Source organism: Rhinatrema bivittatum, chromosome 8, assembly GCF_901001135.1.
Source record: "Rhinatrema bivittatum chromosome 8, aRhiBiv1.1, whole genome shotgun sequence".
In the NCBI taxonomy this organism is placed as follows: domain Eukaryota; kingdom Metazoa; phylum Chordata; class Amphibia; order Gymnophiona; family Rhinatrematidae; genus Rhinatrema; species Rhinatrema bivittatum.
In genome coordinates this window covers 86,420,170-86,445,419 of record NC_042622.1, presented here as the reverse complement: position 1 = coordinate 86,445,419, position 25,250 = coordinate 86,420,170, and the positions used below count along the sequence as shown (strand labels likewise).

The 25,250-nt window shown below is 42.5% G+C and overlaps 1 protein-coding gene across 2 annotated transcripts in view; it reads left to right on the top strand.

The window, feature by feature from the left end:
* The window catches only part of MED27 (mediator complex subunit 27), a 540,635-nt gene that overhangs the window by 449,846 nt on the left and 65,539 nt on the right, over window positions 1–25,250 (top strand). For both annotated transcript variants that reach the window (XM_029611521.1, XM_029611520.1), the window contains exon 5: window positions 19,814–19,921. In XM_029611521.1, the coding sequence (XP_029467381.1) occupies window positions 19,814–19,921 (108 nt within the window). The remainder of the gene's footprint in view (window positions 1–19,813; window positions 19,922–25,250) is intronic.

Below are 25,250 nucleotides of genomic sequence, written 5' to 3'. Positions count from 1 at the left end.
GCACTGAGCAGGTTACCCCATTCTTGTCAGTTTCCCAGACCATAAAAGTCAGGGCCCTCAGATGCTGTTTGATTCCAATTTCCCTAAACCGTTGTCGTGGAAGCAGAGAGCAATGTTGGAGTTGCAGCAAAAGTATCAAGCTTAGTAATAAGGGTAGGAAACGCTGCATCAGCAAGTTACCCCTATTTTTCCCAAACCATAAAAGCATGGGCCCTCGGTTTCTGGCTGAATCCAATTCCAGGAGAACAACAGAAGCACAGCTTTGCTGCTACAACAAACTCCTGAACCTTTGCTCATCTGGTCTTGTTCCTGTACTATATTCAGCTCTTCATTCTGGTCTAGTGTTCTGCTTCACACCTCTCTCCTGGAGTCCTGATCCTGAGTGTGTTCCATTGTTCCAGCGGCATGCCAAGACGCCTCCCAAACTAGGCTTTATTTTACCAATGTATTTATTTATTTATTTTGTTTTATATACCGGCAACCGTTTGCACATCGTGCCGGTTTACAGATAACTTACAACCAAGGATATATAGGCAAAGCCTTTACATGGAACATTGTGTAACATAAACGAAGTAACATAGTAAATAATTAAAAGGTAATATACAATAAATAAGTAAATAAGGAGGGGGAGGGGTGAGGGTATACAAGACAAAGGATAAGGGGGGGGGAATGGTGAGTGGATACATAAGGAGAAGTTATGTACAGGGGTACAAGGAACAATTGATGTGTACACAGGTTATATACAGGGGTAAAAAGGAACAATTAGTGTGTACGCAGGTTATATACAAATTGTGTAAGCGCAGAATGACAATGGTAGAGGTGGGAAAGTGTATACGGTTGTGCTGAGTGGCAATTTTTGCTGCAACTCCAACATTTCTTGACTCAGCCTTTCTCCAGCTGTTCAGCCTCTTCTTTAATGTATCATTTGCTAGTAATTAGACATACCCTGATAATCGTATACTGCTCCTGCAGTTGTTTGCACCCCATGTGCATAATTCTGCACTTTTTGGCATTGAATCTTAATTGTCAAGCATTCAACTGCTCTTCAAGCTTTCTTAGATCATGTCTGAACAGAACCAGCCTCAGGACCAATCCCTGAGGCACTCCACTAATCACCTCCCCTCAGAGTGAATTCTATTTATCACTATCCTCTGTTGGCTGTCACTCAACTAATTTCTAATCTGATCGGCCACCTTGGAACCTATCCTCGATGTCGTAGCTCCCTGGGTCCAAAGGCTGCATGAATTGGAAAAAAGGCCAGAAATAAGAAGTGAGGAAACTGCCACATAATAGAAAAATAAAATAAAATTTGTGGACTCCCTTTTAAATGAATAAGGTGAAACTGGGGCATTTTTGTCCAAAACTTTAATTTTAACTCTTAACACAAAGCATTCTTGGGTGTGTAGTGTTGTTTTCCTATTGGTAAGATAGCACTAAAAATGGCAGAGTAATTTAATCAAGGGTACCCCACTAATACTTGCAATAATATAGAGAAACTCTTCTAGCTAATAACTGACAATTGAGTGGATCCGTTAATATAATAAAGAAATTGTAGAATAGAAAGCAGAGCGTTGATCCATCTGAAGAAGGCATTTCTCAAGCAGCTGATATTAAGAGCAGTACCAACAGAGAAGTCAGCTCTGTGCTAAAAACTGCACATGGTTACAATAGAATTGACAATGAAATGTCAATTTTTGAAAGAAACCTTTTGGGCATCAGGATTTTTGTAATGGATAGGTTTCCAGTATAAAAAAAAATCTAGTTGTATCCATTACACTAATAAATAAGATATGAAGAAAAAGAAAGGAGAGAGATTTTGCAAGGAGCAGTTGGCTTCCTCAGACTGGCAAATAGAACATTTTGCTGTCTTAAAATTCATTATATGGGGGGAGGGATTGCTTGTTCTTTAGTTTAATACTTTACTAGTTCCAGGACTGAATACACATCTTGCAATGACATTAGCTTTGAATGAAGCTTTTGAAGTGAGGGCATGTAGTTGTTCTTTTTCAACACTACTAAACTCCAGCAGTCCACAGCAAGAGAAAGTCCCTAGTGAGGGGGAGCAGCTGTGCTCTGGGGATATTGGACAGTACAGTAAAGGAGTTTTATGCCTTAAGCAACTACCTCTGCACAGTAGCAGAAATTATCATAATTTAATGGAATATAGTACAGGTTGCACAAAGCACAGAGACGATGATATGTAAAAGGAAGTGTTAATGCTTATTACAATTCAGAAGTGAAGTTTAAAGGAGAGCCTGAAATCTTTATGAAACCCAATTACACTATAGATTTTCAATCAGTAAATCTGTAATGAGCCATGTAAATGCATGCAGAGGATTATTCAATGCAAAGAGACATTGTAGAAAGGCCAGATTTTCTAATGAAGCATGACATAATCGTACCTTTCTCTGTTATGTCAATCCTTACATGTCCACTCTTCCATAGGGAAGAGGTGTTATCTAATGATCACAAGTAGAGCTGTAGTTCACTAGAAGGCTAGGATAACAGCAGGTTTCCCTCTGCCACACAACTATAAACAGTCTGTCATTTATCTTTCTGTAGCTAAGTTTATTCAACTGTGATTGGAAAATGACAGTATCCTTCCTTTAATCTCCTTGCCTTTGGGAGCTTTTAGTCCAAGCATCAAGGTAGCATATAAACTTAGATTTCTGTTTTAATGATATATTTGTAGTTTTGCTTCTTATAGAGTTATTGGATTCCCCTGTGTTCACTATCAAAGACCAACAGCCATGGAAACATGAAGCTGTTGAAAGCAGCTAAACATCAGTGACTTAACGTTTCTTTTGAAAACATTTACCATGTACCCAGAATTTCCTTTACTATCCAAGTCTTAGCTGGAATAAAAAATCAAGTTAAAAATTACTTTCTGTAAAGACCTCATAGACTTGGCTTTGTAGTTCTGCACAAGGGAGGGGATATTCTGGCAAGATTTGATGGTATATATGGTAGTGATATTGCCAGAAGCTGATTCTGCTTCTCACCTTAACCCATAAATAAAGTTTACAGAACCTCAGCAGTAACTGCTGCATGCTGCCCCAAATCAGTGTTATCAACATAATTCAGAATGCCCTGCTCTCACCAATTGAGCAAATATTTTTCTGTCTTGGATTTCAGTAAAGAATTCTAGGTTTCTGGAAGTTAACATTTCCTTTATTTTAGGACATAGAGCAGGGGTAACCAACCTTTCACATGTCAAGAGCCACAAAACCAGAATTCACAGAGGCAGAGAACCACCATGCCTTTCACGGGTGAGTGAGACATGATCACACACACACACGAAAGAAAAGGTCAGGTATTCCTCAAACACACATGCACTCGCACACAAAGAAACACACACTGACAGACACAAGCACACATTTTCTCTCTCTCTCTGACATACATACACACTTGAGACATGCACACACACTCTCTGACACATACATTCTCTTCGCTCCCTCTAACACACATGGTCGCTCACCCTGAAACAGACACATACACTCTTGCTTTGACACACAAACACACATACTCGCTTTCTGCCATAGAGCCACACACACACATTCTGCTGATATGCTACTGCTCATTGCTCACTCAAAGGCAAATTTTAAAAGCCCACCAAAGCCAGGAGATACATGAGTATCTCAGGTTGACATGGATTTTAAGAAGAACACAAATGGGAAAGGCAAAAAAGGGGAGAAGCGTGGGCGGGGTCTGTATGGGACATGGGTCGTCTGGGTATGTAACATGAAATGTGCACGTAAATATGCGCACAAGCCAGGGTCCCTTACCACCTAACTTTACTTCTGCTATAGATGGCGTGAAGTAATGAAACAAAACAAACGAGGCTAGTTAGCAGGGTTTAAGGGTTGGGCGTAAAAGGGAGGCATATTAACTAGGGGGGTTAGGAAGATCTGTCCTTTTCTTGGGAAAACTGGTAATTGCATGAGCTTGCGTATCTAATAAAATCCCCTCATGCAGTAGAGCCGGCATTTCGCGCATATGCACGTGTCTATATAAAATTGCGCGCACATGTAGGTGCCTACAGCTGATTTTATATCATATGTGCATATGTTATAAAATGGCTACATCTCTGAGCGTGAGCTGGCTTACGCACATACATGTGTACCCCTTGGCTATTTCAAAGTTACCGTCATAGTGAGTTCCCCAGTAATACCGCACTATGTAAAGTTCTTACTTGCTGCCAGCCCTTCCACAGCCTGCAACAGCCCCTTCCCTTTCACATTCTCACCCCATCTTGGCACTCACACTCTCCAGGAGACTCACTGATGCCACAAACAGTGCATAAAACTCATGAGACACTGGTTGGCCACCCCTATGCTAGCAGAATACCTCATACATGCAGAAAACACAGACCCTCACCAATTACATAAAAAATGAACATAAAGTAGAAAAAGAGACATGCAGATAAAAACTTTACTGGAAACTGCAACATGCCCAACTGTATTATGTGGTACAACAATGGAAGAAAGAAACACCACCATTCCTCATAAAACACCAAATAAAATCAAAACATATAAAACATTCATAATAGTAAAACTATATTAATTAAGATAAATATTTCAAAAAAGCTAATAGAATATCGAGTAATTAAAAGCCCTCATAACTGTTTAAATATTTCCCAAACACCAATCCAATGTTTCAAAACAGCAGACCAATCAAATAACACTCAAAAATTAAAACAAATAAAGGTTTCAAAATCTTTTGCTCTCCATACCTGAGATTTTTTTGATAACCAGTCATCCTGAGATTATTGTGGGTTGGAGAGAAGAGAGCCACAAAAACGTTATTCTTTCTCTCTCTGTCTCGCGCGCACACACACACATTCGTGTTCATTCTCGCAAACATTCCTCACATGCTCTCATGCACACAGACAGGCAGGCAGGCACTCTTACACCCACCCACCCACACAATAGGAATTCTCGCATGCACCCATAACATGCAGGCAGGCAGCCATTGAGACCCACCAGGTAGGCAGATACTGTCAGGCACACACAAAAAGGCAAGCAAGCACTCTCTCAGGCAGGCAGGTCTCTGAAGCACACATACACAGGCAGGTCAGCACGCTCTCAAACACACAAGTAGGCAGGCAGGCACGCTCTCAAATATACACACAAGCAGCAGGCACTCTCAGGGCTTTGTCTTCAGTTGATGTGAGATGGACGCCATGGCATCCTACCCTTCCTCTTCCACAGCGGTCTGTCAGGTTAGGGTGCTGCAGGATGGGCTCCACAGCCAGACCTCAGTTTCAACCACCACAGGATGGGCGTTGCTGAAGGCCTGGACTTCTTTGGCCACCGTAGGATGGACTCCACGGCAGCCCAGCCAGACTTTATATATAGTGGCTGTCATTTGGAGGGGAGAGGAGAAGGATGTAGATGTGGCAGGTTGCTCCTGTGTACTGCGACACTCCCCCTTCTCAGGAGCAGCTTCTGAGGTGAAAATTGTAAACTAACAACTTCCGCTCATGAGCTGGCTGCTGAGAATGAGGAGGATTGCAGCAAGCAGACGAGACGATCAACAGTAAAGGCTGGATTTCTCTCGCGAGCCACAGTTTGTACATCAGAGAGCCACATGCGGCTCACGAGATGCCAATAGGCCACCCCTGCCATAAAGGTTGCATGATACTGCAGATTTAAATCCCTCTGAGCAGTGAGTTTTGGAACTGTCCACTGCCATACATAAGAGAACTATGAATGGCCCCATAAACAAAGAGTGAAGACAGCTGAAAACCAAGAGGCTAATTCAGTAAAAGTCGCGGGAGAGCCGGCAAGCGCCCACTCTCCCGACGTGCGCACAAGCCACTCTCCTGTGCGCGTGATTCAGGAGGGAACAATATGCAAATGAGGGCCCACGCGTCCCTAGCGCCAACTTTTTGACAGAAGCGGCGCCTGTCAGCAGGTTTGACAGCCGACACTCAATTTTACCAGCGTCAGTTCTCAAACCCGCTGACAGCTACAAGTTCGTAAAATGGATGCCGGCAAAATTGAGTGTCCATCTTCTGACCCGTGGGCAGATATTTATTTATTTTAATTTTTACCTTTTTTTTTAGCTTTTACTGCTTTTCTGTACACTTTCCTGGTGCCTGCCGAAATTAACGTCAGTCTTTGGGCAGGCGTTAATTTCTGAAAGTAAAATGTGCGGCTTGGCTGCACATTTTACTTTCTGTATCGTGCGGGAATAACTAATAGGGCCATCAACATGCATTTGCATGTTGTGGGTGCTATTAGTTTCGGGGGGGGTTGGCCGCGTGTTTTCGACGCACTATTACCCCTTACTGTATAAGAGGTAAAAATAGTGTGGCGAAACGCAGGCTAACAGTGCACTCTGCCAGAGCGCACTGTACTGTATCGGCCTGCAATATAGCAGAAGTTTTAGTACAGACAGAAAGCCATAACAGGAGCTATGTGATATTCTTTAAGAAAAGCAAACTTACAACTGTTCCATTTTCGGCTCACAGAACTGGGGGAGGGGGGGGTCCTATTCATATTAATTGAATTTTAAAGTGACCTTGTAGATGTATTGATTTGAATTAAAATTTTTTACATCAAGGTCGAGTTGGCATATATCCTAGGGGCAAAATATTAAAAAGCAGAGTGCTAACAGTCTATCAACAGAAGGAGTTTAAATTTAATGGGAAAACTTTTGCTTTTCAAAAGAAAACAATATCATTGTTAATACAGTTCGAATAGCATATGGATTGAGGTGAAGGACGCCCATGAATGGGGTACAGGCAGGCCTGATGCAAGCATATTTAGCACCCTAGTCAAACCTTTGGTCATTCACCCCCTCTCCCAACTTAACTATTGATGGCAATGGCTCCAGCACAGCTCTCCCTTCTGTGGTGGTATTGGCTGTGCTACAGCACCCCTCTAGACCTCCCACTATTAAGATTTTGCTGCCCCCCAAATCTTGGCGCTCTAGATGACTACCTAGTTTGCCTAATGAAAGCACCAGCACTGGCTGCAGGCAGAGACCTCTTAGCATTTGTTAAAGGATCTATTCTGTGCTCAACAGCTTCTCTCCTTTATGCTATGTTAACTAGAACAGAAGGTCTATATTCACATGAAGGGAAAGGAGCTCCTGGTCTCAACACAGAACTACTACTCAAAACTTCTGAGTCTTGAATTTCTATTCCAACTCTGGCATTTGCTCTCTATGCCACCTTATGCAAATTACCTTATCTTTTTATGCATTATTTCTAGTCCCATCTCTGTCACTGACACTCTTTCTCTGACCTTGGTAAATTCACTTTATTGCCCTCATGCCTCAGTATATCTAGCTGATGTTGAGGAACAATATTAATGCTGTATGTGTTTCTCTTTGCTCTTCAGAAGCTGTAGTCATGCTGGATGTGTCTGCAAGAAAAGCATTACCTAATTCCAGTTATCATATTATTCAGTCTTGTGACTGTTTATTATCTGAAGATTTTCTGAGTTCTGTACTCTTGTTTATTCAGTAAGAAAAGCAGATGGACCTTCTGATATGGAGGTAGTGCTGCTCTAGGCTGGTGTAGCTAAATAAGGCATTGAGGAGTAAGGACATAGATATTGTTTAAAAAGCTAACCATTTAATCAACTGAAATGCAAATGGTTAACCAATTATAACTACACAGAAGAATTGCTTGCAGTTTCTGGGGGCAGGGAAGATGGCAAGAGAGGAGCCACCCAAGTTAGCCTCTGGCTGACTTCAAGGTTTCCCTTTTCCAGACTGCTGGGGAGAGGGAGGGAGAAGTGGCTCAGCACCTTACATGGTCCAGACTGGCTGGAGATTAACAGGAGAATTAGCAGGTAAGAGAAACTCCTCTTGTTTTTCTGTTAGGAGAACCACAAACTATTGATTACCCTCACTGTGTAGGTTGGTGCCCTCCACATGCTCACTCATAATATTCTACTGTAAAAGAAAGTCACAATCATAAGTACATATCAAGATAAGCAAAATACCACAAAGATGTTTGTGGCTGCTCAGTTTCCTCAGCTAGAAAATATTGTCAGTAGCAATGTCTGATCTTATTTTATCCAAACAATGAGATGCTCTCACCTTAAACTGATCTGTCTGGGAACTTAACAGAAGTTCATCTGTCATCTTTTACTCACAGCTGCCAAAAGCGTTGTCACACTTTATTATCTGCCCTGACAGGGACATGGATAATCGTCACTGTGCCACCTGTAGTTTCAATGTTCAGTACTGGGAATTGCTTTGGGGGAGGAAGCACAGGTTGGAGGTCTGAGGTTTGTCTTTCTTTTGACACATTAGCTGAGACAAAACAATAATGTTCTTTGTTTTACACACATAATGGAATATGCATTCAGATCAGATGGATAAAGTGGGGGTAGACAGAACTTCACTTGCTCTATCTGGCTAGATATCTTAACCAGGCTTTTGTAGAAGCTGAAATAGAAGTGCTGATACTAAGGAAATGCTGTAAGAAATATTTTGAGGACCATAAATAGAGAAACAAAACCATGCATTTAATTTGCCTTTGTTGAACTGCAGAGCATTAACAATAGTTATATTTTTCCTTCTGAAGAAAAACTTTGGGCAAGGAATGAAGGAGAATTTGGTGTCCAGACATCTTATCTGTCTGTGTGATGAACCAGTAGCCCATACACTAGATTCTAAGAACAGACTACAAAGATTACAGAGACTCAAAACTTTTTCAGAACCCAGATCGTCTACCTTTTTTGCCCTATCCACATCATAATTTGAATTCTTGTTTAAAAACTGATAAATGTGTTCATTTTCAGACTACAAAGTCATTAAACATTCATGAGCAGCTGATTTTCAGCTATGCTTATCCAACAGTTTTGAAATAAAAACAGTGTAATTAATAAACAAAACTAGCTTTTTCCCCTTGGTCACAGAATTGGGGATAAATCTTTGTAAATCAGGCCTAAACTGATGGAGAGACTATATAGGCAGACCAGGATTTCTATATACAGAAGTAGTTGCCTTTCTGGAGCATATTATGTGCATAGTAATATGGGCATAATGAACTAGTTGTACTGTGTTCAAGCCCTATATTTTTTATAGAAACAACAGGAACCATGGCTTGATAGCGTTCAAAATGTACTTACTACATGCTCTAAGGTATTTGTCAAGGATGCCTAAAGAACTTTGCAGTCACTGCACTTCTGTAGTTATTTCTGCAAAAATGAATGCAATCAAGTAACTGATGTCAGTCTGTCCATGGATACCAAAGTCCTAATAGAGTTCATAAGTTTTAGAAACATGTTTGCTGGCAGCAAAGTGAAACACACATGCAAAAGACTGATGTACATGAACTGAGAGAAGGACCTTGGGGTCTGACGACCTGAAGGTAACGAACAATGTGACAAGGCAGTGGCTAAGGCCAGAGGAATGCTGGGCTATATATAGAAAGTTATAACCATCAGGAAAAAGGAGGTGATAAGGCCCTTGTACAGGTGATTGATGAGGCCTCACCTAAGGTACTGTATTCAGTTCTGGAGATCATATCTAACAAAGGTTAAGAGTAAGGGCAGGATGAAAGCGGTCTGGAGAAAGGTAACCAAAGTGGTGTGGGGTCTGCACTGGAAGGCTTATGTTGGAGACTGGAGAACCTAAATATATATATCCTAGAGGAGAGACAAGGGAGATATGATACAGACTTTCAAATACCTGAAAGGAATTAATGATTTACAAAAATCAATTTTTTCTGATTAAAAAGAAGTTGTAAAACTAGCGGTCATGATATGCAACCCCAAGGGGGAAAATTCAGGAATAATGTCAGGATATATTTTTTCATGGAAAGGGTGGTAAATGCATGGAATGCCCTCTCGGATGAGGTAGTGAAGACAAAAATGGTAATGGATTTCAAAATCCACTAGCTCCCCATAACACACAGAATTCAATATAAAGCCCTCACACAAGTCCCTTAACAATGAAAAAACAGACTGGCTAAGGAACACCCTTCATCCATACACCTCCCAACGGAACCTACGATCCAATAACACCGGACTACTCTCCATCCCATCCAACAAACTGGCCCACTTCACCTCAACACAAGAACGAGCAATATCAATTGCAGGCCCCACACTATGGAAAAAATTACCAGCAAATCTCAGAACGGAACCCTCATCACAGAACTTCAAGAAATCGCTAAAAACATGGCTATTCCCAAAAGCCTACCCAGCCAACAGTTAACCCCCAGTCATCCCCAGTAACCAATACCAAACAAAACTCTATCCACGCACATATCCCACAATGAGAATTCGCAAAAGCCAAATCAAACGCTAGCTGTTATTTTATCAAGATAACAAATCACTTTTATTCTACAATGTTAAAATGTTATACATCACAAAACATTACTTCACTGTATTTCTGCTCTGTATCAATGTAATTTTACTATGTCTCTCAATGTAAAGATAGTATGACCTGTTTTCACACTATCTCACTAGACATTATGTAAACCAATGTGATACCCTTGGGTGAATGTCGGTATATAAAAACAAATCAATAAATAAATAAAATTACCAGTACTGTTTATTGTTATGTTACCAACTGTTCCATGTAAACGTTCTTTTCTTATTTAATCACCCTGTTCCATGTAAACCGATGTGATGTGCAAATGAACGTCGGTATATAAAAGCTTTAAATAAATAAATAAATAAATAAATAAATAAATAAAAAGGGCATGGGACAAATACAGAGAAGCCTTAGTGGCTAGAGAATGGAAACGAAGAAATGGAGTAACCTCCATTAAATCCAAAATTTAATTTCTGCATGGAATATCTGCATGGAGCAGCAGTTACTAGAAAGTATGGGGGCTACCTGCACAGAACGGCAATTATTACCCTAAGTTACTTGTTGGGCAGACTGGATGGACCATTTTGGTCTTTATCTGCTGTCATTAACTATGTTGTTATATTACTGTACAGAAGACTTCTTTCACTGAATCTTCATATAGATTATCTCCTTCTCAACTAAAAATTAGAAGCATTGTATAAACACTTTACACCTAGGAGCTAAATTCTTAGTCAAACACAATAGTGAAAACAAGTCTTTTCAACCAGGAAGCTATGACCTTTGACACTCTTCAGGCAGTTAAGAAACATGTTGAGTCAAACCAAGGTCCATCGAGCCCAGCATCCTGTCTCCAACAGTGGCCAGTCCAGATCACACATATCTGGCAGATCCCTAATAGTTGATCTAATTCTTGTAATTCATTTCCAGGAATAAATGCTGGCTTTCCCAAATCTACCTGGCTATTAACTGTTTTATGGATTTTTCCTTCAGGAACTTGGCTAATCCTCTTTGTGAACCCCACTATGTTAGTTGCCTTGACCATGTCCTCTGGTAACATATTCACATATTGATTGTGTGCTGAGTGAAAAAATACTTCCTATGATTTGTTTAAAATTTGCCTGTCACTTTTTTCATATTACAAAAAACCACGCCTTATAGGGCAATATGATATTATTACCAATGAAAAGTACAAACGTATTTGCCGGTCTTGTCAATTTCACTTTTAAATGATTTTATGGAACCATCATATAACCCCTTAGTTATTATCTTTCAGAGCGAAGCTTATGCTCCATCGATGAGTGAAAGGGGCACACATTTAATCATAGGTCCATTTTTTAGACATTTTTTTAAGCATTTTTTCAAAGAATTGTGATTATAAAAAAGGTACTTCCCCGTTTTTTGTGAATTGCTTCAAGCCCAACACAGAAACCTGGAGAACTTCTGCTCGATTCTACCCAGCAACTTCACATTAGCTCAGAATACTTTTCTGCTGAAATGGAATACAAATTTCATGTACGCTTTTCCACCAATTCCTTTAATCGCCAGAACAGTACAGTAAGTGTTACATAATCAAGCCTGTCTGATCCTCATAGCTCCAACCTTGGTCAGACAGACATGGTTTGTAAATCTCATACAGCTATCTCAGTTAACTCACTGGTGTCAAGATTCATGAAGGTTTTGTGGCATGTTAAACCTCTCGTTCCAAGAGACCTGAATGTGCTTATCTCATATTAATGATGCTACCTTTTGAACTATTAGAATTGGCTTCTCTCGAATTCCTAACTTGGAAAGTAGTTTTTCTTGTAACAATAACATCAACCAAGAGAGTCAGCAAACTCCAAGCACTCATTCACTATCCACATTAGGATGGCCCTTATTTTTCAGCTTTTGAAATTCTTTGCTCCCAACCCCTAATCTTGCTCCAATATATGAAAATGTGCTCCTTGCCAAATTTCAGCTCAATTGAACTATGGTAAGGTGACCCCCAAAGGCCTTAAAGTTTCAAATTTCACCGAAAATTAGTATTTCTTATTTAAAACATTTGTATTTCATTTTCAAACATTGTTTGGGGCAATAAAAGTCAAGCATAATTGAAAGAATTTTATTTTTGAACTACGGTATTTTCTTCATACAATTATTTATATGAAAAAAAAATTAGCCAAGATATTGAGCAAAAATTGAAACCAAAAGAAAAATACATACTTCGCAAAATAACATCTAAAATGGAAATAATAAAAATGTAATAATATACCAGATTTTACTGTACCATTAGGCCAGATTTGGTAACATCTGGGTACTTTTTTCTGTGTTTACTAACAATCTGCACGATATATTGCTTTTCTTTTTTGTTCTTGGTCAGAATGTTGTGATATTCTTGGATTAGCTTCACTCTTCTCTCAACCACATCGTTAACTACTACAATGATTTTCAATGTTTCCAACCCATGTTGGAAGTTGATGATATCTTTCTAAGTAGATGGGCAATTTTTTAGAAAATTTGTGTTTATTGAAAATCTTGAGAAGCACATCTTCGATTCTGCGGAAATAAAATCATAGAATTATTTTTCTTTTAAACGGTTGATGTCTTCACTATTAACAGTGTTTCATTTTATTTGATTTTCTGCATGCTGTCTTCTGTAGTCATCATTATAGTAGCCATTTTTTGCTTAATGTCTAGTGGAACATCATCATCAAAGAATGCGAATGCTGCAGTTTGTGGTGATATATACCATAAATAGTTTGCGAATTTTTTTCACAGCAGCATTACTAATTTCTGGATCTACATCCTTACACTCGATTAATTTCAGTAAAAAAAATTGTAATCTAGATATGGAGTTTTCAGAGCCAGCGATGCTAGGAATTAGGCTCATAAATAGTCTGATAAGAAAAATGCATGTTCTTCTGATTGAATCATTCTCTTTTTTGGTCAGTTTAAATTGATCTTGGAATAAATATATTTTAAAAGCATAAATAGCCTTGCCATCCACAGAGTGTGGCTCACAGCTCCAGGAAAGTGAAATGAGACTCCTTTTGGGGAGTACCACTGAGGAAGGTCATGGCCAATTCTACTAATTCATGGTAATCATCTCTATGCTGTTTATGACATAACTGTTCTTGTAGAAATTCCAGCATACTGACACAAACATCTTCGGTGACATCTTCTATCCCACTATGGAATTTTTTGTTATCTATGGCTGACCAGGTTTCCCTAAATCTTTTAAACAAATTCACATCTGGTCCGGAAGTTGCACCGATTACTGCATCAAAACTACTTCTCAAGACTAATTTGAAGATGTGATGTTGACATGGAAAATAGAGTAAATCACGATCAAACATTTTCTCAAGATTTGTACAGGCAAAAAACAGTTTAATATAAAAAATATCAATTTTGTTAAAGTCTGAAACTTCAGGACCTTTGGGTGCCATTTTAATATTATCTGATTGAACTGAAATTTTACAGAAAGTTCTTTTACACCAATTGAAACAATTTTGGGGGTTAGGAGATGAAAAATATTTCAGTTCACAAAATCATATACAACTAAGGGCCACCCTAATCCACAAAAATGCATTTCTTCCATATCAAGGTAGTGTTCCTCCAAAATTAATTTGTTTATCAATTCAATCTATTCTCCTCCTTACCTTCTGTCCAAGGCCACATATGCATAAAGAAGAGAGAGATTTCATACTGTGGATTGCAAAAGAATCTTACAAAAAAAGAACTTAGTCGCATCACCAAGCTTCACAACTCTTCGTATCCTCTGATCCTACTAGACTTGGTGTCCCACTCACCAAATGTACTTTCTCTTACTGAATAGTGGTTTGCATACAGCATTGCTATGAAGGTACAGGCTTGCAAATCACAGATTCTATAAAAGCTCATTAAGTTACAGCTATGGCATCTTCCATTGCTCACCACAGAGAGATGCCTATCAAAGACATCTACAAAACTGCAACATGGTCATCTATGCTCATTTGTATGGCCCACTACTGATTTCACAGTCTCTCAAGAACTGCAGTAAATTTGGGCAAGAGGTTTTGCATAACCTGTTTTCTCAGTAGTCTACGCTCCACAGTAGAGTCATGGTTGCTTACACAGTAAATGCTCGACTGCAGTCCTCAGCTTGAAACTCCCCACTTGTAATGGCTAATTCAGCCTGTTTATTGACAGAAAAAGCAGGTTTGCTTGCTGTAAACTGTGTTTTCCAGAGATAGCAGGATAAATTAGCCATGGAATACCCTCCCACTTCCCTGGAGAGTTGACTACCTAAGCTAGATTAAGTTCTGATTTTGACTGAGGAGGCTCATGAGGCAATGCACATATGGGAATTCCCACACATGCTCAGTAGCATTCAAAGCTCTACTAGCCAGGACAGATGAGTCTGGCGCCACCAGATGATATCACCCACTTGCAATGGCTAATTCATTCTGCTATCTATGGAAAACACCAATTACGGCAAGCAAACCTGCTTTCCCTAATTACCTGTTCCACCCCATTCTTGATTTTCTAAATCTCAATGAAATTCCCTCTCACTCTTCTCTTTTCCAAGCTAGAGAGCCCTAATATGTTTAGTCTTTCTCCATTAGGGAGCTTTTCCATCTCCTTTATCATTTTTGTCACCCTTCTCTGTACCTATAATTTGTTTTTTACAGCATGTTTAATCCTCCTGCTTTTTTAATGGCCATTATATCATGATAAGTTCAAAATAGTCAGTTGACAGGGCATTAACTCTCCATTTTATATGGATTTTCAATCTCAGCCAGAAAATGACCTTCCTCAGCTCATAGTCCGGTGGAAAACGCTCTCCTTGGAGGTACTTCTAAGAAATCAGGTAGCTTTTGTTTCAGTGCTTCATTGATAGTTAAATATTTTAAAAAATATATAAAAATCCAAATCATTGAAGCCAAGAATAAGGAATGTGATGTGACTCAACTTTTTTCGTAAGGAAGAAATGAGTGTCTTTAACAAAACAAAAGACAATTTAGCAAACAGAAGAGGATTTCCAGCTCCACCGTGCAACTGACGTAAACTGGAATCTCTACTAGGGAGTTGGCAGTAAAACATTTAACAATTAATTACTTTCTTGTTACAAAAAAACATTCTTTTACTTTATTCCAATTTTATACTTAATTTTGTTTTCAGTACAGTTATAACACAATTGCTGAAAGGTATATAACTATTTACAAAAAGGTTAATGACAAAGAGCCTTGTTAATTCACTGCCCTGTGAACATAGAAATAATGTTTATCAGTGAATTATTTCTTCAGCACTATTTTTATTTCCACTTTCATTTGTAACAGTCTTTTTGGCACTGGTCAGTAACTGGCTCTGTTGGCATACTCTGTTTTATATACATAAAAGATGATTGTTATCTCTAAATTGTCTCCTGGAGATTTATCCACAAATATGCTAACATTTCTTTCATCCCTAGAAAAATGTTGTGTATTATCCTCTGAATTTTGTTTTCATGTTTAATTTTAGAGTATTTCTCTTTTGCTGATCTGACCTTTATTTATAAAACTTACATTTGAACAACTGTTGTTCAAAGCAGATTACACCTGTACATCCATCAGTTTACATATACAATCACAATAAAAAAAAAAGACAGCTAAAAATCAGATAAAACCATACAATTCTATTTGATCACTCATATGCCTGTTGAAATAGCATAGCTTTAATTTTCTTTCTTAACGTCAAATAATCTGTTTCACTCCTTAACTCATTTCCATTAGAATTTCATGGTGCTGGGTCTGCAATAAAAAATGCTTTATTTTGTGTTTCCTGCAATTTATAATCATTTAAAAATGGCACTACCAGCAAAGTCTGATATAATGAACACATCACAACATAACTACAGATATAAGACAATTTGATGACTCACTATATTTTCCTTTGTACAACATTGTTAAAATTTTAAATAATATTTTTGCTGTACTAGCAATCAGTGTAGTTCTAGCAATCTTGGGGTAATTCTCTTCCTGTATGCAGCCCCAGTTATTACCCTAGCAGCCACATTCTGCACTAATTGCAGCCCTCTTAATAAAACTTTTACTAGCCCTAAGTATAGAGAATTATAATAATCTAATCTGCTTTATACCAAACCTTGGACAACCACCTGCAAATCAGTACCATAAATATAGTGCTTAAATGGCCTAATCATCTTAAAAATGCCAATTTGGCCACTGCTTCAACCTGCACTCTCATAGTTAAGTTTGAATCTTTTTGTTACAATTTATTTATTTATTATTTATTTGAAGCTTTTTTATACCAACATTCGAAGAACATCACGTCAGTTTACAAGTAACAGGTAGAAAAGTACATTAATATTTGAAACATAAACAAGGTAACAGGAAGTATAAAGAACAAGGATTATGCATGAGGAAAGGATCATCTCAAGATATAAAGGGAAGGTTACAAGGTTAAACTAACTTACGGGCCGATACAGTAAGGGGCGGTAGAAAGAGGTGCGTTAGTGCCCGGCGCACCCGCGTTTGCCGCACGCACAGTTCGGATCACCTACCGCTCGATACTGTATTTAAATCTCATGCAAATGCAAGCCGCGTCCAACGCGCGTCCATGAAGCGCAATCCATTTTACTGTATAGGCACTATACAACGCCGATACAGTATCCTGGGTGCGCTGGTACCTGTCATTTCAAACGTCATTTCAAATGACGTTTGAAATGACAGGTACCAGGAAGTGGATGGCTCTCCTACAGTCCCAAACCAACCCAATCCAAGCCCCAGCAGAGAGAGACGAAATTTCACAGTCCCAAACTTTCCCCCAGCCCCCGCTCACTTGCCCTGGCCGCGGCCACGCAAGCCCCCAGCAGCAGCAGCAGTAGAAGGGCGGCGAGAGAGAGCAGCTTCAGCAGCCCCGCCGGCGAAGATGAATACGTGCACGCCTGTAGATCCAATATGGCTGCTCAAGGCAGCGAAGGCGCATGTGCACACGCCATGACCGGCTGAACGTCGGAGGTCACGGCGTGTGCGCATGCGCTTTCGCTGCCTTGAGCGCCCATATTGGACCTACAGGCGTGCACGTATTCATCTTCGCCGGCGGGGCTGCTGAAGCTGCTCTCTCTCGCCGCCCTTCTACTGCTGCTGCTGGGGGCTTGCGTGGCCGCGGCCAGGGCAGGTGAGCGGGGGCTGGGGGAAAACTTGGGACTGTGAAATTTTGTCTCTCGCTGCTTGGGCTTGGATTGGATTGGATTGGGTTGGTTTGGTTTGGGACTGGGCGGCTAAGTGCAAGAAGCATTTTTTTTTTCTGTGGATTGGGTTGGTTTGGGACTGGGTGGCTAAGTGCAAGAAGCATTTTTTTTCTGTGGATTGGGTTGGTTTGGGACTGGGCGGCTAAGTGCGAGAAGCATTTTTTTTTCTGTGGATTGGGTTGGTTTGGGACTGGGCGGCTTTTGGTGGTAGAATCAGATAATTACATTCTTGTGAATACAGACAGTGCAGTGGAATGTATGGGATCATGATGAGCCTTAAATATCAAGGTTAAAGCTTTAAATTGAATATGCTGAGCAACCAGTGAACCACACTAACGGTAAGTTAGTAAGTTAAAGACGCGGCAAGATAGCAGGTTAAAAAGGCAATAATCGGGGCGCACTTTACTGTAAGGGAGGGAATAGCTAATCGGATCGTTTACATACATATACATGCCGCGGGCGGAAAGGGATACGCGTCAAGTTAAAGAAGCAGTAAGGATCGGTAAAAACAGATAGTGAATCGCGGGTTAGACTTACGTGGCGAAATTGTGAGTACACAGCGGGTTAGAAACGGGGTAACTGCGGCCGTGCTTTACTGTATCGGCCTGTTAATAATTTAACTTGATGTTTGAGGATAATAATTAGAACAAGGGGTAGTAGGAGGGGTCAGTGGAATTCGCACAGGAGGAATGATTACGGTGCAGTCTGAAAGGACAAAAGAGAGGGGGAGGGGCTTATGCAAAGGCCTGTTTGAAGAGCCAGGTTTTTCGGGTTTTTTTACATTTGTGGGGGCAGGGTTCTAGTTGCAGGTCAGGGGGCATTGCATTCCAGTTTGAGGGTCCTGCTATAGATAGTGCTCTTTCTTTTGTGGCGGTAAGCCGGGTATGTGTAATGTACCATTTCATCATCTCCTATGCTCATAGATGTTGAATTTCCAATGAGAATACATCTTTCTGTCCATAATACTGTTTTCTGTACATTCAAAATCAGTCTATTCTCAAACATCCAATCATTCACAACTTTAAAATAGTGATGAAAGAATTTAGTGGGACATCGCCCATTCAAGTCATAAGGCACCAGAAATTAGTTGTCATTTGCTGGAATATAATAACTAACATAAAGTAAAGTCAAAATCTTTGCTAACGATTGTAAATAAATATTGAATAATACAGCAGATAATACTTCTATCGTTAGGGCACTTCTGATTTCAGGTGTTTCCAGGATGAACAGTCCTTTCCAAATTTTACCTGCTGTTTCATTTGAGTTTTACTAGATTCTTTTGGAAGGTCCCGAGGCGTGCATACTCCAGTACCTATGTCAGATATTATAGAGAAGATATGCTTGTCTCTCATAGTATAAATAACACCATATGATGTAAAACACTGCTATGTATAGACAGCTGTATATTTATTTAAATGTTTATTCTTATATTGCAATATTTTTGTGTTTTATACTGAAGTTGAGAAAGAAATGATTAGCTGAGTAGATGTCCTTTGGTTTTAGTATAAATTCATTTGCTTTTCAGATTAATAGCAAATTCCTTCTTAAAATGCCTTAATTTAAAAAATATCACTTCGAGCTACTTGAAGGTTCATTCAGTACAGAAATAATGCTCAGGGCATCCACTGACTGGGGTCAAAGAAACCAAATCTAACAATAAAGAAACTGCTTGTTGAAAAAGCAGATTTAATTATTGATGGTAAAAGAAATCTACAAGATAGACCTGCCTATGAACTGTAACATTTACACTTCCAAACATTGCACTGCCTCAGATCCCTGGGACTGGATTTCACAAAAACTTGTAAGCATTGATTCTGTCAGGATAGACTAGCCAACCTGTAACCATTATTTAATATCTCATATTTATTTATTCACATTTATCAAACCACCCTTCTAGCAGAGGCTCTGGGCAACTACATAGGCTACAGCAAAAATACAATCAGTAGTACCCAACAACTCAAACTTAACTGGTGACAGGAAAATGCCTACTGTACCTGAATGTATTTCACCTTGAGCTGCCAGTGAAAAGGCATAGCCTAAATATAAATAATAATTTAATTGAAACAGTAGTGTTTGGGATCCTTTGCTCTGGGCACTTGGAGCATCCCCCGTTTAACCTTCTGAATTTATTGTAACTCTGGGTTCTATTTTTTAACTAAAATAAAACAGAAAAGCTTTCCCATAAAAAGCAATGGAAGGTTTCATTAGTTGAAAAGTTGTCTCCATTGGTAAGAAGTTGTGGACAGTTGGCTGAAAGTTCCTGTCCACTTTTGGCTCATTCCAGTCCTGCTTTGTGTTCACCTTTCTCTCATTGTGTTCTGACAGGTGACCTTGGGGAAAGTGCTGAAAGTGATTGTGGTAATGCGGAGTCTGTTCATCGATCGCACCATAGTAAAAGGATATAATGAAAACATTTACACAGAAGATGGCAAAGTGAGTTCCGCAAATATAACATATTGAAGGGTGGATAGAATCTGCATTGATTGGAAGAGTTATCTGATTAGAGCAGCAGGCTGCAAACTAGGGAAACCAAATCCCAGTGCCGCACCTTGTGACCTAGGACAAGTCACGTCACTCTCCAGTGCCTCAGGTACAAATTTACAGGTGAATTTCAAAAGAGTTACACGTGTAAATGTAACATACTATTGTTGCAATTTTCAAAAGTCATTTACACATATAAAGTGCACTTATGCAGGTGGACAATTTAATGTCATATATTGTAACAATTTTCAAAAGCCCACTTACATAGGTAAAGTGCATTTCTCCTAGGACAAGCAGGATGGTAGCCCTCACACATGGGTGACATCATCAGATGGAGCCTGGCACAGAAAACTTCTGTCAAAGTTTCTAGAAACTTTGGCTGGCACACTGAGCATGCCCAGCATACCACTATCCACACATCCACGCAGGATCTCTCTTCAGTCCTTTCTTTTCTGCAGAGTTATTGTCTCGCGGAGGTAGAGCTCATGCCTTTTTAGGAGGAAAACTAGTTTTTTTCACAAATAATTTCTGCCTTTTTTCCCCGCGCTGGGTCTCTCTCTCGGTCCCCTCGGGTTCTTGCGGTCAGTGAGAAATTTTTTCATCGTCCTTCCATATCCGCCAGTCGTCATGCCCTTGCGGTCTCTGTGTCCCTCATGGTGACCTTGGGCTTCTGTCAATGCCCCCAATGCCTCCAGACTATGTTCCTAACAGATCCGCATGAAATGTGTATCCTCTGCCTGGGGGTGTCGCACAATGTCCACGGCTGTTCTTGAGTGCTCAGATGACCCTGAAGGGCCGCGGGCCAGGCTGGATAAAATGGAAAAGGTCTTTAGCTCAGGTAAGTCCGACCCTTCGGTGGCGTCTGCGTCCTCGACGCCTCAGGACCGTGGGGAACCGATTACCCTCAATGCCCCAGTCACACCCCTCCTCTGAAGCTTTTGGAGCAGGGGGGCCCCGGGGTTCAAATGGTCTCGAAGTCTCGAACATCCGGGTTATCATCCTCCTAGGCACCAGGGAAGGACTGGGCCGAGCACTGCGGGAGATCCCGCAAACATCGGCGCACAGGTCCGGGCTGGTGAGGACCATGGCACTTGTCACCCTGCCGCATAAGCGGCCTAGACATGAGGAGGCCCCATTCTCTCTTGATGTTGGTGGTCCAGGGACGTCTGCATCAATTCCAGTGCCGAACATTGACCCTCCTCGGGGCCCCAGGGAGGAGTTGAGCTTAGCCCTCCCATCTCAGCCTCTGCTGTCAGCAGAGGCCTTTGAGGAGGAATTGGATCATCGGGTGCGCCTGGCAGAAGAATGCACTTTGCACGAGCAGGAGCCAGTAGCCCCACCACCAATGCCAGTGTATTCCCTGATTCCGGTGCCTTTGCCGACACCCTCACAGCCAGTTCCTGCAGCGATGCTGGCGCCAATGCCGTCTGCAGTAACTGGGCTGGAGCCGTTGGACCGCCTCGGCGGTGTCCTCTGTGTCCTCCCAACCCAGTTGATGCTGGTGCCCCGAAGCGCAAGGCATCCGAGTTGGTCCTCATCGGAGATTTCTTGGGCAATGGAGAACAGTAAGTGCCATCTGCACCGCAAGGTCCTTCGGCACCACGCTTTGTGCCCCTGGGGCCAGGGCCCAGCCCTCTGGGTTCCTTGGTCCCTCCAGGCCTTCCAGTGCCTATGCCTGAGACCATGCCTGGAGCTCCACGCCCCACCTCTCCAGGTGGCCTCAAGGATTCCGAAGGCCCATATGACCCCTGGGGCCAGGATACTTCCGACACCTCATCGGTGAATTCCGATGACATCCTGTCGGAGTCTTCCCCTTCGGAGGAGTGACGGCTTTCCCCTCCGAAGGATTTACCGTTCACTGGGTTCATCCAGGCGATGGCTGAGGTTATACCCTTCCAGCTCATGACAGAAGAGGATGCCCGCCATAAAATGGTTGAAATCCTACAATTTGTTGATGCCCTGAAGGAGGTCATTGCGGTCCCGGTACATGAGATCTTTCAGAAACTGCTTCTCCGATTATGGGTACTCCCCCTCTCAGTTGCCCCAGCCAATCGGATGGCCGATGGGATGTACCTGGTGCAGCAGGCTGTAGGCTTCGAAAAGCATCAGCTTCCCCACCAATCGGTATTTGTTGAGTTAGTGCTCAAGAAGGTGAAGCAGTTTAAAACCCCTGCATCAGCCCCCCTGAGTAAAGACAACCCAGGGGGGCTGACGCAGGACACCATGGGACAGAGGGTATATCAGGGATTCATGCTCATAGCTGGGATCACCACCTATCTCTTGTACGTGACCTAGTATACATGCAACTTCTGGAAACGAGTCTAGGAGGTGGCAGACTGTCTGCTGCAGCAGACCCAGGAGGCCCTCATGGCCCTTGTCCAATAGGAAGTAACAAAATGGTGGATGCCACGAGAAGTCTTTCTCAAATTTTTATTGATGGAGACGTAAAATATCATATGCAAGTGCCCGACTCTGGCCGAGTTTCGCCACCAACGGTGGCTGCCTCAGGGGCTTATATGTCAGAGAATCATTGGGATGATGGTCAAAGTGAATTCCAACGTGCACATATGTCTAGAGTGCCAAGATTTTGGGGGAGGCAAAATCCTGCCAGCATGAGGTCCAGAGCAGGTACCACCAAAGAAGGGAGTAGAGTGCTGGATCCGATCCACTACCTCTCAGCAGAGTTACAACAAAAGTCAAGCATTCAAATGTAGAGTTCTGGCATAGTTCCCAGAGCTTCCTTCCCCCAAAATCTTGGCACTCTAGACATATGTGCACGTTGGAATTCACTTTGACCATCATCCCAATGATTCTCTGACATATAAGCCCCTGAGGCAGCCACCGTTGGTGGCGAAACTCGGCCAGAGTCGGGCACTTGCATATGATATTTTACGTCTCCATCAATAAAAATTTGAGAGAGACTTCTCGTGGCATCCACCATTTTGTTACTTCCTCACGGCTCTACTGGATCGCCTACCTTGTTGTTTTTTGGGTTCATCCTTGTCCAATAGGGCCTTCAATGTGGTAAGCACGAGGTGTGCTACCTACGATGTCTTTGAGACGGCGGGGCGTGTGGCAGTGGTGGATATCTCTGCCCGTCATCTAGCCTGGCTTCAGGCCTCGGACCTTCATCCTGAGGTCCAGGACCAGCTAGCAGATTTACCTTGTACTGAGGATAACCGTTTCGGTGACAAAGTCAAGAAGGCGGTGGCACAATTGAAGGATCACCATGAGACCCTCCAGCACCTGGCCACCGGGCTCATGGCCTCTTCCAGTCGGTCGCTCTGCCTGCATCCGAGGAAGCCTTTCTACAGGCCTAGAAAGTACTTCCCTCCAGCTCCACGCACCAGGCTACAACCGGTGAGCACCAGCAGCAAGGCCTGCGCCCACAGTCAGCCCCTCAAGCTAGTCCCGCTATGGGATTTTGACTGGCAATGAGGGAGCATATGCCAGCCATCTCTTCCGGTGCCAGGGGAACCTCCTTTTCAGGGGCTGGCTCCACCTTTTCGCGGACCGGAGGGCCACAGTGATGTGAGACTGCTGGGTCCTGTCTATCATCAGAGGAGGTTATTGGCTGAATCTCGTGGACACTCCACCGGATTTTCCACCGAGCCCACAATGAGGTCCCGTTCCACATCCAGAGCTGCTTCAAAGGGAACTCTCTGCCCTTCTTCAGGCCAGGGCGGTGGAACCAGTCCCTCAGTAGCAGCAGGGTCGGGGTTTTTATTGCTGCTACTTTTTGATTCCAAAGAAAACGGGAGGCCTTCAACCCATTCTGGATTTGTGAGCCTTGAACAGATTCATAAAAAAGGAAAAGTTTGAGATGGTATCCTTGGGCACCATAATTCCCCTGCTGAACCAAGGGGACATGAACATCGCAACCCTCCCAAGTCACAGGAGATATCTTCGCTTTGTGGTGGAGCTTCAACATTATCAATATCACGTGCTCCCAATTGGCCTCGCCTCTGCACAATGAATGTTCATAAAATGTCTCACCGTGGTGGGGGCTTATCTGCGCCAGCTCGGAATCCAGGTCTTTCCATACCTGGATGACTGGCTGGTGCAGTGCAACACACAAGCAGAGGCACTGTGGGCATTCAGGTCCTGGAGCGTCTGGGGTTCTCAATCAACTACCCAAAGTCAAACCTCTGCCCCTTGTCATGACTGGCTTTCATCGGGGCCATCCTGGATGATTCACAGGCCAAGGCCGCCTTGCCTCATGACAAGAGCATATGTATTGGCCTCCCTGGCAAAGGAAGTCCAGGCGAGCAGACTAATTTCAGCGCGGCGCATATTATAGCTCTTGGGGCACATGGCCACAGCCGTGTATGTCATTCCCTTCACCTGTCTTCATATGCGACACGCCCAGTGGTCCCTGTGCCCCTAATGGTGACAGGCCACTCAGGGCCTTCAGGCCCGTATTTGGGTGTCTCCACTGCTCAGGACCTCCCTGTCTTGGTGGATGTATCACCTCAACCTAGAATGCAATGTTCCCTTTCGGACGCCCTTGCCTTAGGTTGTGCTGACAACAGACTTGTCCCACCTGGGGTGTGGAGCCTACATCGATGGCCTCTGTACCCAGGGGCTATGGACCACGTGGGAGTGACAGTGCCAGATAAAGCTCTGGGAATTGAGAGCGTTCTGGTATGCCCTATGGCCCTTCCAAGACCTCTTGGCCCACTAGGTCGTCCTTGTTCGGACGGACAACCAAGTGGCCATGTGGTATATCAACAAGCAGGGAGGTACCAGGTCCTTCCTCCTGTTTCAGGAGGCAGTACAAATCTGGAGCTGGGCACTGGCGCGGGGGATGCTTCTCCGAGCAGTGTACCTCATGGGCACTCAGAACGCCCTGGCAAACCAGTTGAGCCATACCTTCCAACCCGACGAGTGGTCTCTGAAACAGGAGGTGGCAGATCGGCTCTTCCATCTCTAGGGAACCCCGGATGTGGATCTGTTCGCCTCCCCCAGCAACGCGAAGGTGCCCCATTCCTGCTCTCTGATCAGATCAGGCGACATGCCGCCCACGAATGCCTTTGCGATCCATTGGAGGACAGGCCTCCTGTACACTTATCCGCCTCTTCCACTGGGCTGAAGACCCTCTTCCACTGATGCTGAAGACCCTCCTGAAACTTCGCCAAGACCAGGGATCCATGATCCTTTTCGCCCAGCGTTGGCCACGACAGGTGTGGTTCCTGCTTCTGCGGCAACTGGCCAGGCGGAACCCGATCCCTCTGGGGAATGCTCTGGACCTCTTCTCCCAGAACCAGGACAGACTGCACCA